This window comes from Capricornis sumatraensis, chromosome 13 (assembly GCF_032405125.1).
Source record: "Capricornis sumatraensis isolate serow.1 chromosome 13, serow.2, whole genome shotgun sequence".
Taxonomy (NCBI): domain Eukaryota; kingdom Metazoa; phylum Chordata; class Mammalia; order Artiodactyla; family Bovidae; genus Capricornis; species Capricornis sumatraensis.
The window spans coordinates 27,536,709-27,556,042 of NC_091081.1; the positions used below are offsets into that span (position 1 = coordinate 27,536,709).

General features: G+C 44.2%; 1 protein-coding gene across 2 annotated transcripts; it reads left to right on the forward strand.

The window, feature by feature from the left end:
- The first annotated feature begins 928 nt into the window (after positions 1-928).
- Positions 929-18,623, forward strand: DDO (D-aspartate oxidase). 2 transcript variants are annotated; one of them, XM_068985269.1, is made up of 5 exons: positions 929-955; positions 2,989-3,164; positions 7,776-7,884; positions 9,676-9,852; positions 17,330-18,623. In XM_068985269.1, the coding sequence occupies exons 2-5, from the start codon at positions 2,993-2,995 to the stop codon at positions 17,895-17,897; spliced, it is 1,026 nt and encodes a 341-aa protein (XP_068841370.1). In that variant the 5' UTR covers positions 929-955; positions 2,989-2,992; the 3' UTR covers positions 17,898-18,623. The 2 variants fall into 2 exon arrangements, with proteins under 2 accessions (XP_068841370.1, XP_068841369.1); XM_068985268.1 differs by lacking the exon at positions 929-955 and adding an exon at positions 1,458-1,551.
- The last annotated feature ends 711 nt before the right edge of the window (positions 18,624-19,334 follow it).

Below are 19,334 nucleotides of genomic sequence, written 5' to 3' on the forward strand. Positions count from 1 at the left end.
TCGTTAAATCACGTACTTTGAGCCTTGGAATTTGAGCCTTGGAATCTAACACTCATATGAAATTTTGCCACTAAAGAGACTTTGGGCCTGTCCTTAGTCGTTTGGAGCCTCTATTTGCTCATCTATAGAATGGGAATAATATTAATAATAATAGTACCTACCTCATAGGCTGATTGTGTTATATGGTGTCATGCATGTGTCTGGCAAAGGGTTAGTGCTAAATACATATTAGTTACAACATTATTATCACTATTTGGACACTTCAAACTGCTTCCCTGTAAACAAACTTGTTGACTGTAAAGTGTCTACTGCACATGGACACTCAGCAAATATTTGAATACACGGGCAAAAACAATCATTTGATTCTTATCCTAGATTACCTTCTGAATCATTTTTCCAGCCGCAATCAGGTCATCAGCTTAATGATCAACAAGCATTATTCTGCCCTCACGCTCCCCCCTCCCCTAACTCCCCCCTGCACCAGCTGACCCAGCAGAGCCAGGCACCAGTGGGAGAGGGCAGCCAACACTGGGCAGCAAACAGGGAAAACAGTGTCTGCTTCTAGTCAGGACTTGCTGGAATTTGAACAGGTTCACCCCTTATTTGCCACGCTTACAAATCAGCTGGAGAAATACCAGACATGTGGCAAGGCAGAGGGTTTGTAAACTAGAAAGAGAAGGGCTGCCAAGCATGGGCCAGCCAGGGGACCGGCAGAGCTGCAGTTCCACGGGCGAGAGGAGGTCAACTGCTCATTTCTCTGGAGAATAAATGACAGAGACACAGGCGAATGGGCCAATGGAGGTTAAGCACAGAGGGAATGTCCTTAATAAACTCCCCAATGGGAAGCAGTTTTGCTTTTCCTGGCCCTCAGGGCGCTAGACCAGCCACTAGCTGGGAAAACAAGTGCTGGTGCCAGAGCCTTCTGTGGGTTCCAAGGCTGCTTTTTCAGAGACAGGTACTTGAATCCTCCCTGCTTTCGGCTCAGGGGTGGTTCTGGACCTACTCCATGAGTTTGGGGTATGTCTCCGTGGGGTCAGGTGACAGTGATTCACAGGTCACTGAGCCAGAAAGTACCAACCTTGCTGGGTCATTTTTTCTTTCCTGGTAGCTGGATATTCTCAGCCACGGGTTACTTCCCCTCTCAATTTATTTGAGCTATTTTAAGAAAGTTTCTGGGAAGGGGAGGCCATTGTGAAATGAGAAAGCTGGTAAGGGGACAGGTGTCTGCTTTCTGCCTCTGGGGGACATGCACGGGGCTACACTCCAAAAGCTTGCCCCTCACAAGCCTGCTGCTTCCCCGGGACCCTTCCCGTCTCTTCCCTCTGCCCTGGCAATCCTGTTCTTTCTCAGCTGACCAGCCCACTGGGGAGCAATCAGATAAACGTATGGCTGATGAAACCGCATAGTGCCTGAGAAACCGAAATAACATGCAACCATATTGGAAGACTCTGAAATATCTCAGTGTCAGAGACCTTCAGAGAGAGAAGCGAGCACTGACTGCCTTTGCCCTGCTCACAGTGAAGGAGCCACCCCGCCCCCTCCTGAGAAAAGGTGAATTTTATGCACAGGTGGCCATGATTTGTACCACGTGACCTGATGCCCTGGCTACTGCTGATTGGATAAGGACGGGCAATCATGCCAAGGAAGATTTAGAGGCTCTCTCAGCCTGATAAACTGGGCTTGGGCTAGAGCTTTGTTTAATAGGGGTGATGACGACCAACTGGACTAACTGCATTTTTTTCTCTCTGGAGTTTCCACTTGAGACCTATTTAGGGGAAGTTAGCAAGAACCAGAAGTGGAAAGATAAGCAGGGAAGCATGGGGGACTCAGGAGCTGACAGTGGACAGGGCTCAGTGGACTCCTGCTGCTCACAGGTGAGGGGATGGGAGGGCTTTGAGCCCTCATCAATCCTTTGGTTTCTACCCTGGGAAGACAGTATCAGGATGCCCAGCCCAGGCCCTGGACGTCTGTCTCCTGCATTTCCATATGGACTCTCAGAAGAAGTCTCCTTTATGAGATCTGCCTCAGCGCATCCCTTATTTACCACCTGCAAGAGCTAATAAAAAACTCACGTGGCCTGGCTTAGACATGAGGAGTTGAGGCGAGGAGCCCATGGTCGTGCCCCAGGTTGTAGAATCAGAACTCAAATCTGTGAAGGAATCCAGGCTCCTTACCTGGAAAGCCTGCTGTTAGAGGGTGAGATTTGAGGACTGGGATGCTGGGGAGAGTGGAGTGTTGGGGTGTGGGTGAGGGGGGTTGGTTTCCCGTTAAGAGTGAAGAACAGGAGAGGAGATGCTAGGTTCGGTGGTTCAGACCTTGTGTCACATCGTTACAATTTGAATTAGAAATTAGAAATTGAATTAGAAATTAGAAATTGAATTAGAAATTAGAAAGCAGTTTGTAAACAGTTTCTGAGTTGCCTGTGAGCCATCCCCTCTCAGTGGCTGCTCCTCAGGAGGTCTCTGGGAGCAGCGCAGCCTTCCTGCTGCTCTTGTCCACCTCGCTGACTTCACCAACCTTCCCTTGGCCGTGCCCACAGGGAAGGTGCTTTAGGAATCAGCAGAAATCTTCTCCCAGATGCAGACCGACTTGCCTGCCCTGTGTTCTCAAGACAATTCCAGGCCGGTTTGGGACTAATGTCTAAACTCCATGGAGACCTGCTTGCCCTCACTTTTAATGGGAAGAGAGCTCATAGGAGCTTTCTTTATCTGATGAGAAACGCTGCCAGGAAAGGTCAGATTTGCAGAGGCTGTGGACCTAGGGAAAGAACTCTCAGGGCCAAACTTTGTTCTGGATGGAATAATTTTTTTTTTTTCTTTTTTGGCCATGCTGCATGGCTTGCAGCATCTTAGCTCCACAACCATGAATTGAACCTACATTCTCAGCAAGGGAAATATGGAGTCCTAACCACTGGACAATCAGGGAATTCCCAAGGATGGACTAATTCTTAAAACAAGGTTTTGCAGCTCATACTTTGCCTCCTCACAGGCCCATGGATACAGTACGGATTGCAGTGGTGGGGGCTGGCGTGATGGGGCTTTCTACTGCTGTGTGCATTTCCAAAATGGTCCCAGGATGCTCCATTACAGTCATTTCAGACAAATTCACTCCTGAGACCACGAGCGATGTGGCAGCTGGAATGCTTATTCCTCCTACTTATCCAGGTGAGAGAGGGATTTTTGCTCCTCTGTCAGATATGATAGATGTGAGATAGAATGGTGTTGATGTTGGTGGACTGCTGTTGACAAAGACAGCTGGACGTTTGTGTAAGTGTAACGTGTGCCTTTGACATCTTGTTGGTTCATCTGTTAGGAAAGATTCAGTTATGTTGCAGGACAGAAAGAATCTCCAAATCTTAACAGCTTAAAAAGCAAAGGTTTATTTTTTGCTCATACTATATGTGGATTGAATATCAGCAAGGGTTCTGTTCAGCACCCAGGGGCCTAAGCTGATGAAGCAGCCACAGTCTTGAAGGTGATCAATGCCTGTAGCTGGGTGGGTGAGAGCTCTGGGGCTCCTGCCTTAGCAGTTAAAGGCTCTGACCAGGAAGCAACAGTCATCACTTATGATGACAGCTCATTGGCCAATGCTAGTCACATGCTCCCACTCTTCAGGAGGAAGCCAGGAAGTACAATTCTATAAGGCTCCTAGAAGGCAGACAGACAGAAGCATTTGGTGAACAGCACTAATGGCTACCACAGCTGGTAACTCTAAATCTTTCCACTGAAAACAGTAATGACCATCAAGTCAGAAAATACTTGTAATGGGACTAACATTATCCTCACTTCTAAGGCAGTATAAAAAAAATTGGTCAATATGTATTCAGGACTAAAAATGCATTAATTTTTAAAAACATGTCCATGCATTTTTCCATTTTGTATTCTTCATAAGAAATGGGAGGAGGAGGAAACAGAATTTAATAGGAAACAAAATCAGTTTGCAACTAATGAAGTTTATACCCACTGTCTCCTTTTCCTCATTTCCATTCTCTTTTCTCCCCATTAATTTTTGTTTTTGTTTTTGCAGTAAGGTTATACAAGCACATAGTCTAAGTAGTCAAATGGTTATAAGTTATTACCACCACCACCCCCCAACTGCCCCAGCAATCTGGACTATGAATTGCTGTGTCCATTTAATCCAGAAACTTGTGTCTCCAGTCCAAGGTACAGTCTCTGAGTTACCCAACTGCTGACTCCTCCTTCCTGCTGTCTCTGCCTCTCTTTCTGGAATTGCTGTAATGCTGGGCCTCCTGGTCAGATGCTCCCATACTCTTAGCTTTTTTCTCTTCCTATTTCTCTTCCTCTTTTTATTTACTTTCTGGGAGGTTTTTCTCAGTTTTTTCTTTTCCCTTGCTGTTGGATTTATTATTTCTCCTATAGCATTTTAATATTCCAAAGCTCTTTTTTAGTCTCTAAATTTCCCTGTGTTCTCACATACTATTTATGTTGCGTGGTTGCCATCTTATCTTTCTGAAGACACTAGTCATGGTCTTAAGAAAGTTTCTTCTCGCTGCACAGTTTCTGTTGTCTCCAAGTTGTGTTTTTTATTTGACGTGCTCATTTTTCATGTTACAGGTTTTCCTTGGCTTTGTGGTCATCTTTACCTGTCTGTTGACATTTAGGAGCAGGGTCCGGACAGGAGTTTCTGAGCCTTGTGTAGTACTTGTTATCTCGAGGCTCATTGCACTGGGATAGGGGAGCTGTTTGGTTGGGGAACCTCTGATGTCATTGTTTTAGTCTTTCTTCTTGTGTAGGTCACGTTCTCCAGAGAAGAGGCTTTCTGTCCCCTGGCTGGGGCGGGTGAAGGCCTGGCTGGCAGCATTCTAGAAGGAGGAGGAGAAGCGGTCTGGGGTCTTAGCATCCAGGTTGCATGTGTCCCCTTAGCACTCTTGTTTTCACTATGGTATCCTGACCTTTGACTGTGCTTAGGGTTTCCTACCCACAAGACCCCCCTGTTTCACCTATCAGAGAATAAACCCACCTTCTGCCAGTGTAGGAAGGGCTGTGGCCCCAGCACTGTCATCCAGGAACTTGGCTTTGTCAGCAGCAGGTGCTGGTGTACCTCCTAGGAGCTGCCTTTCAGGAAACAAGCACAGGAGCCTGGTTTGTGTACAGAATGCTAGTTTACTCTGGACACCTTTCTTGTGACCAGAGTCCTGGTGTCCATTTTCCAGGCATTTCCTTGCTGCGTCAGGCCCAGGTGAGTGATGTGAAGGCTGCTCAATAATTATGGAATCATTTTCAAAGAAGGAGGCTCACCTGGGAGTTCATCCAGTCCATGGAGGCCCAGCTTACCCTTTGACTGGGTGGTCAGGGCCCCTGGATCAGGGTCTTTTTCTCTAGTGCTGCCGATAGACTTAGGTTTTCTCCCTGAGCTTCTTTTGGATTAGCCCCAGTGATGTCAATACCGTATGGGGACCATCCTGTTCCATAGGGTTTTTATAAAGATTAAATGGGTTAATACTTGTAAAGCATTTAGAACAGTGCTGGGACGTAGTAAGTGTTATGTTGACATTTTCTTTTTTTCAATTAATTTATTTTAATTGGAGGCTAGCTACTTTACAATATTGTGGTGGTTTTTGCTATACATTGACATGAATCAGTCATGGGGGCACATGTGTCCCCCCATCCTGAACCCATCTTCCTCTTCCATCCACCCTCCTCCCTCCCCTCTCCCCACCCCATCCCTCTGGGTTGTCCCAGAGCACCGGCTTTGAGTGCCCTGCTTCAGGCGTTGAGCTTGCACTGGTCATCTATTTTACATATGGTGATACATGTTTCAATGCTGTTCTCTCAAATCATCTCACTCTCGCCTTCTCCCACAGAGTCCCAAAGTCTGTTCTCTACTTCTGTGTCTCTTTTGCTGTCTTGCATATAGGGTCATCATTACCATCTTTCTAAATTCCATACATATGCGTTAATATACTGTATTAGTGATTTTCTTTCTGACTTACTTCACTCTGTATAATAGGCTTCAATTTCACTCACCTCATTAGAACTGACTCAAATGCATTCTTTTTAATAGCTGAGTAATATTCCGTTGTGAATATGTACCACAACTTTCTTATTCATTCATATGTCGATGGACGTCTAGGTTGCTTCCATGTCCTGGCTATTGTAAACAGTGCTGCAGTGAACATTGGGGCACATGTGTCTCTTCCAATTCTGGTTTCCTCGGTGTGTATGCCCAGCAGTGGGATTCCTGGGTCATATGGCAGTTCTATTTCCAGTGACATTTTCTACTGTTACTACTGATAGTCTGGCTATAGTTTTCTTTTACCAGCACTTGAACATGAATTAGGTCACCAGATTTGCTTTACTCACCGTTGAACTGGGATTGTCTGTTCTTTTGAGATGACTTTCGCAGTGTGTGAGCAGCAGTCACTATTTTGTGTCTTCAAGTTTGGAGTGGGAAAGGAGGGTACATTTCAATATATCCTCAGGCACTGGCTCAGATTGTTGGGGTGTAATCCATATGAGGTCTAATGCAGTCCTTTGTGGTTTATTTTTTTATTTCCTCCTTATTTCTGAGCCAGTTGATCCAGTCTGCAGTTTTGAGGATGCATTCACATGTGCACTTGTTTAAAGGCAATAGCAGAGACCCACTAGTAAAGAAACATTTCCTGGCTCCTGAGCAAGTGAACTGCTTTAAAGCCCACTAAGGAAATGCCCCCATTCACTTGGAAGCAGGATGCCTCCAAGGGCTTTTCAGCGCTACTTTCAGTGAGCTCTAGGGACTTCTCTCCAAGCAAAGCTGACCCAGGATCCTCTGCTCTGCTGCCCCTGTCTGCTCTGGGGCTCCCCCACATTTTAGTCCCTCAGGATTACTGTTCCTCAGTCCCTGTCCTGCCCCTGGACTCTCTTTCATGACCCTCCCTCAGGGGTCAGATGGCCAAATACTCCATCCATAGATTTGTCTACGCTTCTGGGTCAGGCTAGCTCTCTGTGCCTACAGTGGGCACTATTATTTTGAGGCTTGAACCCTGATCCTGATTTCCTCCCTGGCAGGCCTGGAATCCTTCTGGAAGCTGTGTCCAGGTCCAATCCCTTGTGGAGTGTCAAGGATGTCTGGGGGGTAGGGGACACTGGTCCACAGGACTCTGACAGAGAGGAGCTTCCTGGCGTGGTCCCTGCACACCCCCTGGTGACCCCAGGAATGGGGCTCCAAGCTGGTCTGTGATGCCATGGAGGGAGATGGAGGTAATGGCAGCCTTGGATGGGGCTGCAGGGAGCTCAGTTTCACAATGCAGGCCTCCTTTCCTTGTATCAGGAGGGTGAGCAACCTGAGTTTCCCACTCATATGCCTTCTGTTCTTCAACCTGGTTGACCTGGGCTCCAAAGATCTCCCCTTGTCTCCTGCTGTGTTTTCAGCTTCCAGGAAAGAGGCCCTAGGTTATTTCTCTCATCATCTCAACTGTGTGGCCAGCTGCTTGCCTCAGCCAGATCAGCTAACGTGGCTCAGGTTGGTTATGGAGATTTCTAGGGCCTCTGGAATACTCTGAGTGCCAAAGACCGCTTTGCAGGTGGCCTGTGTATTAGACTTTTCCCTCATTGGTTGATTTCCCCTCTGTTGATTAGTCATTATATGAACTGACTCTGGTAGAGCACATCAGCATTCAAAACTCCGGTCATCGTTCACCACGATGTGGTACTAAATCTAAATCTTTCTCCCTGCCCTTTTAGGTTTTGCCAGTTTGTAGGAAGAAGCTTCTCTGAAGCACAGTCACTGTCATAATTCCCCTTTTTGTTCTGCTTTGCTTTTCTCCACCATCGCAGACACACCCATCCAGAAGCAGAAGCAGTGGTTCAAAGAGACATTTGATCACCTGTTTGCAACAGTCAATTCTGCAGAAGCTGAAGATGCTGGTGTTATTCTGGTGTCTGGGTAAGAGAGGAGATCGGAAATTATTTTGGAATTTAGAATGATCTTAACATACTTTAGAGTTTAACAGAAAATATTACTGGGCACCTGCTGTGAGCATGGGGTAAACGTCTGAGACACAGAGGTAGACTTATCCGATAGGGAGTAGGCAACATGGGTCTGGATCTGGTTTTGGAGTTCAGGAGAGAGAAGAGGGCTGGAGATGTAGCCTTCTGAATGTTTGGCCTGTAGACGAAAAGAGGGAAGTGGGTGAGCTAGTACAGGAGAGTGTGCAGAATGAGACAGAAAGAAAGCCTGATATTGAGACCAGCAGCAAACAGTCTTTACATCTTCCACAGGACCTGTGTTGAATGAATCACTTAGAGAGATAAATTCCAGTACCTTAGTGGCCACACCATTAGCAACCATGTATAGCACTCAAATGATTTTCCTTGCTATTTTAGAGCAGCCATGCTTCACAACGTTTATTCCTATTGATGTAAAGAACCCAATACTTATAAATCCTAAGATATGCCTAGCAGCTATTGGTAGTATTATAGGCTTCTTATTAACAACTGATGCCATTCCAGCCTCATCAGCTCCAAGCATGACTTAACAATACAGGGTATGACCCAGCAATCCCACTGCTGGACATTCACACAGAGAAAACCAGAACTGAAAGAGACACGTGTACCCCAGTGTTCATCGCAGCACTGCTTACAATAGCCAGGACATGGAAGCAACCTAGATGTCCATCAGCAGATGAATGGATAAGAAAGCTGTGGTACATATACACAATGGAATATTACTCAGCTATTAAAAAGAATGCATTTGAATCAGTTCTAATGAGGTGGATGAAACTGGAGTCTATTATACAGAGTGAAGTAAGTCAGAAAGAAAAACACCAATACAGTATATTAATGCGTGTATATGGAATTTAGAAAGATGGTAAGGATGACCCTACACATGAGACAATAAAAGAAATACATATATAAAGAACAGACTTTTGGACTCTGTGGGAGAAAGCAAGGGTGGGATGATTTGAGAGAATAGCATTGAAACATGTATATTATCATATGTGAAATAGATGACCAGTCCAAGTTCAATGCACGAAACAGGGCACTCAAAGCCAATGAACTGGGACAACCCAGAGGGATGGGGTGGTGGGGGGAGGTGGGAGGGGGCACGGGATGGGGGACGCATGTACACCTGTGGATGATTCACGTCAGTGAATGGCAAAAACCACCACAATACTGTAAAGTAATTAGCCTCCAATTAAAAAAAAAAGGATACAGGGCTTCACCTGACAAATCCTGGCCTTTCTTATCAAGGACTCAATGTGATCATCTACAGTTTCACTCATAATTCGCACCCCTGTCTCCTGCACTCCCCTCATTGCTTATTCCAACTTATATATTTGGTTTGAAATTGAGGCCAACATTTAAACTTTTGATGATTTGTTTATAGTTTATGTAAAGCATTATGCAAAACAGAAAAATCTTTCCCCCCAGGTGCATCATCATAAATAAAGAAAGAAAAGCTGGGCAAGGGCTTTGTAGAAAAAGAGAGTTAAATTCAATATTTAAAAGACACACAGCTTTTAAAATGTCTTATTCCAATGCCTGCCCTCCCCCTACCCTGAACATTTTAAATTTAGCTACTGAATTATATGAAGCTAAGTGAACAGAAAAATCGGGTTTTTTTCTCTGTACAGGCATAAGAAGTGTGTTTGTAAAATGCTTTAGAGAATGTTACATAGGTTTTACTAGAAATCTCATAAAACTTCAGGAAATTTTTCCACTTAATGTGTTTGAGTTGGCAGATATTTCAGAGTATTCCTACTGAAGAAGTGCCATACTGGGCTGATGTGGTGCTAGGATTTCGAAAGATGACCAAGGATGAGCTGAAGAAATTCCCCCAACATGTGTTTGGTCATGCTTTTACGACACTCAAATGTGAAGGCCCTACCTACCTCCCGTGGTTGCAGAAAAGGTTGGTTGAAGTGCACTTTATTGATTCCTTTGTCTGTCCTACCCACAAATACCTTCATACCTTCTCATAACATAGAGACTGAAAATTCTCTGTTGTGCCTCAGAGCTTCTGTGCACTGTACCTTGGTGTGCATTAACAGCTGCTGCTGCTGCTAAGTCACTTCAGTTGTGTCCGACTCTGTGCAACCCCATAGACAGCAGCCCATCAGGCTCCCCCATCCCTGGGATTCTCCAGGCAAGAACTCTGGAGTGGGTTGACATTTCCTTCTCCAATGCATGAAAGTGAAAAGTGAAAGTGAAGTCGCTCAGTCGTGTCCAACTCTTAGCAACCCCATGGACTGCAGTCTACCAGGCTCCTCTGTCCATGAGATTTTCCAGGCAAGAGTAGGGCTTAGTAAATAGTCTGTGAGACACTGTGTCACAAGGAGTGAGACACACCCAAGTTAGTAACACGTCCATTTCCTGCTTCCCTGTGCACCCTGATGTAGAGGTTGGTCCCTGTCTCCCCACCACTAAGACCCCCTTGCTGAAACAGAACCTTAGTTTCCTCATCTATAAAGTGAGATATTTGGAGAATAGGCTTCCAGCTATAAAATGATAGGATTTCCTCTAGTTTTTTAGAGAATCTTAGGTTTATTATACATTATTTTAGAATTTTTTTTCTCAATTAAAAAGAAAATAACTCCATTATTTTATTTTGTTATTAACAAGGACCTTAAAACTGAGGGCTTATCTAAATTAGGTAATGTCTTCCTTACCAAGTTCAGCCCAAATTCCAAGAACTCGCATTTTGGCTTGGTTTTCAGGACTTCCTGTTCCAGTTGGTTAGGAAACACATCAAGGGTATCATTATTTAAGACACATTAATAAATCTCTCTTGTTTCATCGGAAATTGCAAGCATATTGAGGGTTGTGAAACTTTGGCCCTTTCAGTGCCTGAATCTGTATAGGAATAAAGCAAATTATTATATAAAAGTTGGAAAAGTGACTTGAGGTAAGCAGTAGCAACAATGACTTAGTTCCAGATGTAGGATATAGGATAATTAAATGGAATAATTAATTCCACAATTCTTTGTTGAGCTTCTGTGTATACCTAGCACTGTACTAGAAGCTAGTCAATTCTACTGAGGGTGATGGCATATGTGTGTGTATGTGTATCGATATACATGTTAATTAACAATTACAGTAACATGTATGCTGAGTGTTAAATACAGATTTATGAGGGTGGATTGGGAGCACAGAGGAGGGAACCTAAGTCTGTTAGGCACATGTTGGGAACATGATATGTTTTTGTAGCTTTGTAAGTGCTTGTCTCACTTTTACCTCTTAGCAATTTATATGGGACTTTCTTTTTTTTTTAAAGTTCCAGTTTCCTAAAGCCTACGCTTTTGTGCCTTGTTTGCTGGCCCATAAACCCCTGTTTAAATGTGAAATTTAAACCACTGTATATCAGGTGATAAATGAATATTTGAGCCCTCATGTGATGGAGTTACTCATCAGCCAACATTCCAGTTTTCAGGGCATCACCATCTTTTCTGAGTGGCAAGGTTATATGGTGTTGCACTTTTGTCTTTATAAGAATGCCTAGAAAAAGAACTTTGGAAGTGCTATTGATACCTAGTTAAGGTATTATTTATCTTACCTTAATAAAATTAAGGGGAAATTATTAGGCAAGCCAGAAGTTATAGAGCTTTACTGTCAATATATGCATATTTATTTTGGGCCACCCTCAACTAGTTTCACATGAGAACGTATATTACCCGAACAATTTGTTCTGCCTGCTTCTAAAGTATCACCTCCTAGAAAACTGACCCCTTATTTCCATTATAGCCTTATTTTCAGTACTAACTGTGGGATCTGAAGGCCTGGGAAAAATCCTGATATCCTCTCATTAGTTGGAAGCCTGCTGTCAGCATTTTGCTTTACTTAAAATAAAAGTGGTACTTTGTGCCAGTGGGAGCCACCTCCTGACTGCAACACCATCGGGCCTGGTGACCAGCCAGCTGAGGTTCGTGCCTTGGAGCACGCTTCTTCCTGTCTGGTTTTAGGTGACAGAGTCAAGGAGAAGAGGCCCAAGGGGCTGCTCTTGCCCCCGAGAGTCCTGGGGAGGCCTTTTAAGGTCTATTTGTTTGATACACACCTCGACCATGACAGTCGGTGGGAACATGAGTGCCTCGGGCAGACAGTACACACTGTCTGCTGCAGGGAAGCCACGAGGAGACCCTTGTCCTAGCTGTCCACCCCCCCACCACTTTGACCCCTCTAGGCCTGTAATGCCTCAGGCTTCCATATACCCCTCCACCACAGTGAGGGGGCATGTAGGGGCCTCCTCTCTGTAAGATTAGCTGTCCCCGCTTCCCTCAGGCCCTGACATCTGACCAGAAGGCCAATGTAGAGGAGGAGGAGGGTCATACCCAAGGAAGACTTTGTAGGGCTGGGACTCCTCTAAGCCCAAGGCAAGCCTCTCAGATCAAGGACCTCAGGCCAAGAGGGAGCCTGGGCTGTGTTGTGGTAAGGGCATGGGATCCTGGGGCTCACTCTGTAGGCTGCCACCCACTCTCCACCATGGGGATGACCCAACTGGGGAGCCACACAATCCCTGCTTGTTCCTCACGCCCAGGGTCTGTTCTATTGCCTCCTACACCCCTGCCACATCATGCAAGTGTTCAGCCTAAAGCATTCTGACTCAAAAATGGGCATTTCACTCAGCAAGCCACACAACAATGCCTTCAATCTAAGCTCTATCCTTCTGAAACAATATTAATTTCTAGAAAAGAAAAAAATTGTTCTTAACAACAAATTAGATCTGTAGTGTTTTTCAAAGAACAGAAGAAATCCTCTCCTCAAAAAAAAATATATACCCAGTAATACCCAGAACAAACAAATGAACAAAAACCCCTGAAGGTTAGTCAGCCATGCAGATCATGTTTTATATCGTTGGCCAGTGGAGTCATGTTCTGCTGCTTTGTACTTGCCCTTCCAGGAAATGAATCATAGGGGCAGTATGTCAACTAAACCTGTCTCTTCTCCAGGCATCCTACCTGAATAAATCATCCCAGCTGGAGCAGGATGGTCCTGTCTTGGGCGGCATTCAGAAAGTGGGTGCCCCATTTCAGTGCTGGGGGCCCTGTGATTCTGGGGCATTGCCTCCTTTCCAGGGGGCCCAGCACTGAGCACAGCACTGACTACACTGAGCTGCTCCCTTCTCTCTCCTCTATGGAGACTTCTCTGTTACTTTCCAGTCTCGCGTCTCCTACAGCTTCTGTTCTCCTGCTTGGCCTGACTGACAGCAGAGCCTACACCACTCCCTCGGCAGATGGACAGAAATATGGATTGTACATCAGGCAGGAGACAGGTCGTCTCTGCCTTACAAATATCCACCTTGCAAAGGTCCCTTTCTGTGCACAGTGGACTCCTGCTTCCCCACATCCAACATACCCTGTGCTCGCTACAGCACAGTCTTCCTTTTCCAGGGCCCTAGAGAATTCCTCCTTCGCCCAGCATTGGCTGCTGGCCCCCTAACCAGACAACCCATGGGCAAAAATTGGCCTCAGATACAGGTCTAATGTGAGCACGTTTCACCCCGCCCCCTGCCCTCCCCCCAGGCTTTCTGCCTGGTTATGCAAAGATGAGGTGGAAGGGCACTGGCCAGGAAAGTGGAAAATGATGTTTATTTTTTCTGACGATGGCAACAAGGTTATTAGGGAAGAGATGTAGGGCAATGGCTTTGGGGGCTTCCACTGGGCCTCCAGTCACTGCCCTAAGACAGTTACAGGAGGAAAACCCCGCCTGCTGGACTGACTAAGGGTGCCCAGCTGCTCCCTCTGGACCACTCTGCCCACAGAAACAGGTCTCCTCTATAAAGGGACCAGAAGCTGCTCTGTGCCTGGACAGTGCTTGGCTCAATTAAAACAGACAAGTTCATGGCATGGACAAGGCAGAGATGGATCTTCTGAGAAGTGGGAGACCCACTTATCACAGTTTATTTTATTAGAATATGTATTGTAACAGAATGAGTGAGCAGTAGGGATGGTAATTGGATGAGGTTAAAACTTTCAGGTTAAAATTAGAGTATATAAGTAGAGAGAGTTATATGCTATATATTTAATTGCTTTGTAAGCCTAAAATGCATTAAAAAAATTCTAACTGTGATAAGTTATTTTAAATATATTTATAATATATTAAATATATTATAAATAATATATTTATATTCCTGACACCAGAATATATATAATATATATCATATCATATATAATATATAATTTATATAATATATAATGTATATTATATATTATAAACATAATATACAATGTATATGATATATAATGTATATGATATATTATAAATATATAATGTATATGATATATTATAGACATAATATATAATGTATATTATAAATTTATTAATAGCTACATTGCATTTCTAAGAATAAACAGTGGATTTTCCCCATGAATCTCTATGCATAGCATTATTTGTCAACTGAGATTTTCCATTAGTTTTTTCTCCTCGTCTTCATACAAATGGACTGAAAATAGTTAATTTTCTGATTGCTGTTAATAAAACATCCTGTTTCAGGCTTGAAGCAAGGATGCCAGTGTGGTACCACTCTCAATCTGTTAGGATTCTTCAAAGAAGCAGAACCAATAGACAATATATACATATATATATAAAGAGATTTACTATAAGGAATTGGTTCACACAGTTATGGAGGCTGAAAGTCCTGAGATCTACAGGGTGAGTTGGCAAGCTGGGGGCCTAGGAGAGCCAACACTGTATGGTTCCAGTCTGAAGGCTGGCAAACACTGGACCCAGGAAAAGCCAGTGTTTTAGCCTGAGTCTGAAGACAGGAAAAAGCTGACATCCCAGTCTGAATGCAGTCCAGCAGAAGGAAGGTCAGCCTTTTTGTTCTGTTCAAGCCTTCAACTGGTGGGCTGAAACCCATGTGAAGGAGGGCAATTACTCTACTCAGTCTAACATGTAAATGTTAATTTTATCCAAAATATAGTCATAGAAACACCCAAAAGAATGTTTGGGTAAGTATCTGGGTACCTCCATGGTGCAGACAAGCCAAAACAGAATTAGTCATCATATACCCAAACTAGGATTTCATACTGTCTTCAGTATTACCCAACATTCATGTCAAGTTCACTAGGTATTGGGTGCTGAGCTGGGTCATAGTTGTAGTGAGAAGTGTAAGACATTGTCTCTCCTCTTGAGAAATTTTTAGTCTATTGGTATGGGTCTCCTATATCTTGTGAAGCATGTGCATGCTCAGTCACTCAGTCATGTCTGACTCTTTGTGACTCCATGCACTGTAGCCCACCTGGCTCTTCTGTCCATGGAATTCTCCAGGCAAGAGTACCAGTGCTGGTTGCCTTTTCCTTCTCTAGGGGATCTTCCCAACCCAGGGGTTGAACCTGAGTCTCTGTGTTTCCTGCATCGGCAGGCAAAGCTGATTCTTTACCAGCTGAGCCACCAGCGAAAGCCCCTGTGAAGCACTGTCATGCCCATTATTTCATCTGAACTTCACAACCATCTCTGAAGCAGGCAAGGGAGGTGTCACCCCTATAACCCAGATAAGGAAACTGAGGGTCAGAGAAGTGAGATGAGTTGGCCAAGACCTCAAAGCTAAGCTAATGTGAGGCAACTGGGACCTAAATCCCCTTGTTTCTGATTCTACATCACCTCTCATATGGAACTTCCTTCATTCTGCCAAGCACTTACACTTCTGTCTCCCACCTCCTTTGTCACTCTTGAGGAAGGGCATTTTGCCTCTAAGCAGTACCTTGCACACAGGCGTTCAGCCTGCACCTGTTGTACAGAGGTGCTGACAGTCTTCCTCTCATATTAAGTGGGTCCACTGGAGAAGGGAATGCCAAGCCACTTCAGTATTCTTGCCTTGAGAACCCCATGAACAGTATGAAAAGGCAAAATGATAGGATACCAAAAGAGGAACTCCCCAGGTCATTAAGTGCCCAATATGCTACTGGAGATCAGTGGAGAAATAACTCCAGAAAGAATGAAGGGATGGAGCCAAAGCAAAAACAATACCCAGTTGTGGATGTGACTGGTGATAGAAGCAAGATCCGATGCTGTAAAGAGCAATATTGCATAGGAACCTGGAATGTCAGGTCCATGAATCAAGGCAAATTGGAAGTGGTCAAACAAGAGATGGCAAGGGTGAACGTCGACATTCTAGGAATCAGCAAACTAAAATGGACTGGAATGGGTGAATTTAACTCAGATGCTGGGAGGGATTGGGGGCAGGAGGAAAAGGGGACGACCGAGGATGAGATAGCTGGATGGCATAACGGACTCGATGGACGTGAGTCTGAGTGAACTCCAGGAGATGGTGATGGACAGGGAGGCCTGGCGTGCTGCGATTCATGGGGTCACAAAGAGTCAGACATGACTGAGCAACTGAACTGAACTGATATTCTACAAGTGACCTATGAATAAGGTTGTTATTGTTTCATAGGTACATAGTTTCAGTTTTGCAAGATGAAAAAAGTTCTGGAGTTGGATGATGGTGGTGGTTGCACAACAACGTGAATGTATTAAACTTAACACCATTGAATTGTACACTTCGAAATGGTCAAAATGTGAATTTTGTGTTATATGTATTTTACTACTGTTGAAAAAGATCACAGAACCTAGATAAACTATTTCTTTTCATTATTGACGACTTGGTCCGAAAAGTCATTACCACGCACAGCTGTTACTTAGTCCATCAGCTGCAAATATTTTGTGTTCCTCTCATGTTGGTATCCCTGCAGGAGATGTAAGTGGGGGACGGTGCACGTGAGCCTAACCATCTTGTTAGGGAGATAAGGGTATCACAAAGGAACATGCAAGAGTTAGCAATATGAGACAAAATGTTGGAGGCAGTAAATCTAAGAGCTACATAAGTGGCATAAACCAAAAGTGCTTGGGTTTAAAAAAAATACATCAGGTTAGCCTGATATTTATTTAGCATCTAGAATAATATAGGGCTTCCCAGGTGGTGCAGTGGTAAGAACCTGCCTGCCAATGCAAGAAACACAAGTTGGATCCTTGGGTCAGGAAGATCCCCTAGAGTAGGAAATGGCAACCCACTCCTGTATTCCTGCCTGGAAAATTCCTTGGACTGAGGAGCCTGGCGGGCTATAGTCCATGGGGTCTCAGAGTAGAACATGGCTGAGCACACATGAGTGTGAGAATGATATAGGAACTCCATTGAACATAAAAAGGATGAACAGTCTATTTGCTTTGATTTTCTGAAATAGGTTTTTATTTAGGTTCAGCTTTAGGAATCTCTGGTTTGCAAGGATGTGAGACACTCAGATAGAATGTCACCTGCTCGGGCCCTGGAAGCGCTGGAGGTATTTGCTCCTTGGACGGTCACCTCAGTTTTGTTTCTGAATTCCTGTCTGTCACTTCTGTAAGGGGTTGAGCAGGACGCTGGTAAGGCTCGCCTCATGGCCTCTTATTCTCCTTAGGCTGAAAGGAAGCGGGGGCCTGATACTCACCCGACGAATAGAAGACCTGTGGGAGCTTCACCCGTCCTTCGACATCGTGGTCAACTGTTCAGGCCTTGGAAGCAGGCAGCTTGCAGGAGACTCACAGATTTTCCCAGTGAGGGGCCAAGTACTCAAAGTGCAGGCTCCCTGGGTGAAGCACTTTATCCGAGATAGCAGTGGGCTGACATATATTTACCCTGGCGTATCCAATGTAACCCTGGGTGGCACTAGGCAAAAAGGAGACTGGAATTTGTCCCCAGATGCAGAAATTAGCAAAGAGATTCTTTCCCGATGCTGTGCCCTCGAGCCCTCTCTCCATGGAGCCTATGACCTAAGAGAGAAAGTGGGTTTGAGGCCCTCTAGGCCAGGCGTACGCCTGGAGAAAGAGCTATTAGCTCAGGGCAGCCGGAGGCTGCCTGTGGTCCATCACTATGGCCATGGAAGCGGGGGCATCGCCATGCACTGGGGCACTGCTCTGGAGGCCACCAGGCTGGTGAACGAGTGTGTCCAAGTCCTTAGGACTCCTGCTCCCAAATCAAAGCTGTAGGTGACCCGAAATGATGGCAAATGACCCCAGAATTTATTAATCAAAGTGTAACTTAAGTACCAGAAGAGATTCAAGTAACTTTTCTGTTGAATGAAAGTTTAATTGGACATGATTTTGTTTTCAAAATTAGAATTGATGCAATAGGTATCAGTAGACTTAAACCTACTACTGATCTAACTTAGTACTAGTTAGTACTAGCTATGACATAGGGCATTAAGCTCTATTTTTGTTTAAAAAAAAAATTGCTATAAAGATTTCTTTTAAATCTCAGGTCCAAGGATCTAAGCTCATTCAGATGGATGCAAGAATTTTGATATATTTTTTTTGGCTTATAAATCCACAGGAGGAGATAACGTATGGAAAACACTTAACTCACTGTCAGTGGCAGAGTTGCTGTGATGCTCATAGGTTGTAGTCAGTGAACACTATAATCCTTTAAAATTACACGGCGATATACAATTCAGGCTCATTCCATTTAGTGGAAGACAAAGGACGATTTCTGCTAGTATTAATGGCAACCTCTACTTCCCTTCAGCTGGCAGATGGTAGAAGCTAGTGATGACGTGTTGCTTACAGGTGTGGCATCAACTCAATTGCTGTCTGGGGTCAGCCACCTAAGGGGTGTACTTTCCATTACCACAAATAATTGAGAGGTGGCTCACTGGGTGGTTGACTTTGCCTAAGCATTTTGGAAGATTGAATTTCATGTGCAGCCAAAGAGCTAATTTGCTAATTAAGATGGAACAATCACTCTGAATGAAATATAACCAAAGAGTTTTCTGCAAGTTGTTAAAAAGTACTGGGAAGGAGTGGGAGTATGTCTCATGACACAGTGATTTTGGAATTACTGAATTAATAAATCTAATCTGAATTCTTGGCTTGGTCTTTAATCCATTCATATGTGTTGTGAATACTCATGAGGGTTTTTGCCTGAGTGAATGGTAAAGGAGATGCTATTCATTAAGGTAAGGAAGCTTAGAAGAAATAGATGAAATCTTTTTTTAGTGAGAATAGTCTGTTTTATTTATTTTTTTAACATTGGAGAATCTCAAAGTTTGACTATACCTAATTTAAATATAGGGCCTAAATAGTTGTAATAAGATGTAATGTGTATGGTGTTTATGCTATAGTTATTGTTGAAAAGGTGTATGAAAAATGTATACATGAGGATCAAAAAATATATGTAATTCTATTTTTAATTTTGGGGGTATATTTCTCATGTTTAGTAACAATAAGTTCTATTTTAGACATCTTGGGGGGAGTGTGGGGTTGGCAAACAGAATGGGAAAGAGCCCCCAGCACAGCTCCTTTCTTGTTGTTTTGCTCGTTGAACTTTTGTATGTAATTTTGTGTGGGGAAAACAAAACAAAACAAAACAAAACCTGTGCTGGAAGAGACAAAGATGGAGACAGAGAGCATGCTGCCGTGCTCTTGATC

What these genes read in the sequence shown, in the direction of transcription:
- DDO (XM_068985269.1), top strand. Translation starts at nt 2,993, where the DNA reads ATGGATACAGTACGGATTGCAGTGGTGGGGGCTGGCGTGATGGGGCTT. An exon ending in TATTCCTCCTACTTATCCAG is followed by an intron (nt 3,165 to 7,775) that starts GTGAGAGAGGGA and finishes CCACCATCGCAG; the next exon opens with ACACACCCATCCAGAAGCAG. An exon ending in CTCCCGTGGTTGCAGAAAAG is followed by an intron (nt 9,853 to 17,329) that starts GTTGGTTGAAGT and finishes TATTCTCCTTAG; the next exon opens with GCTGAAAGGAAGCGGGGGCC.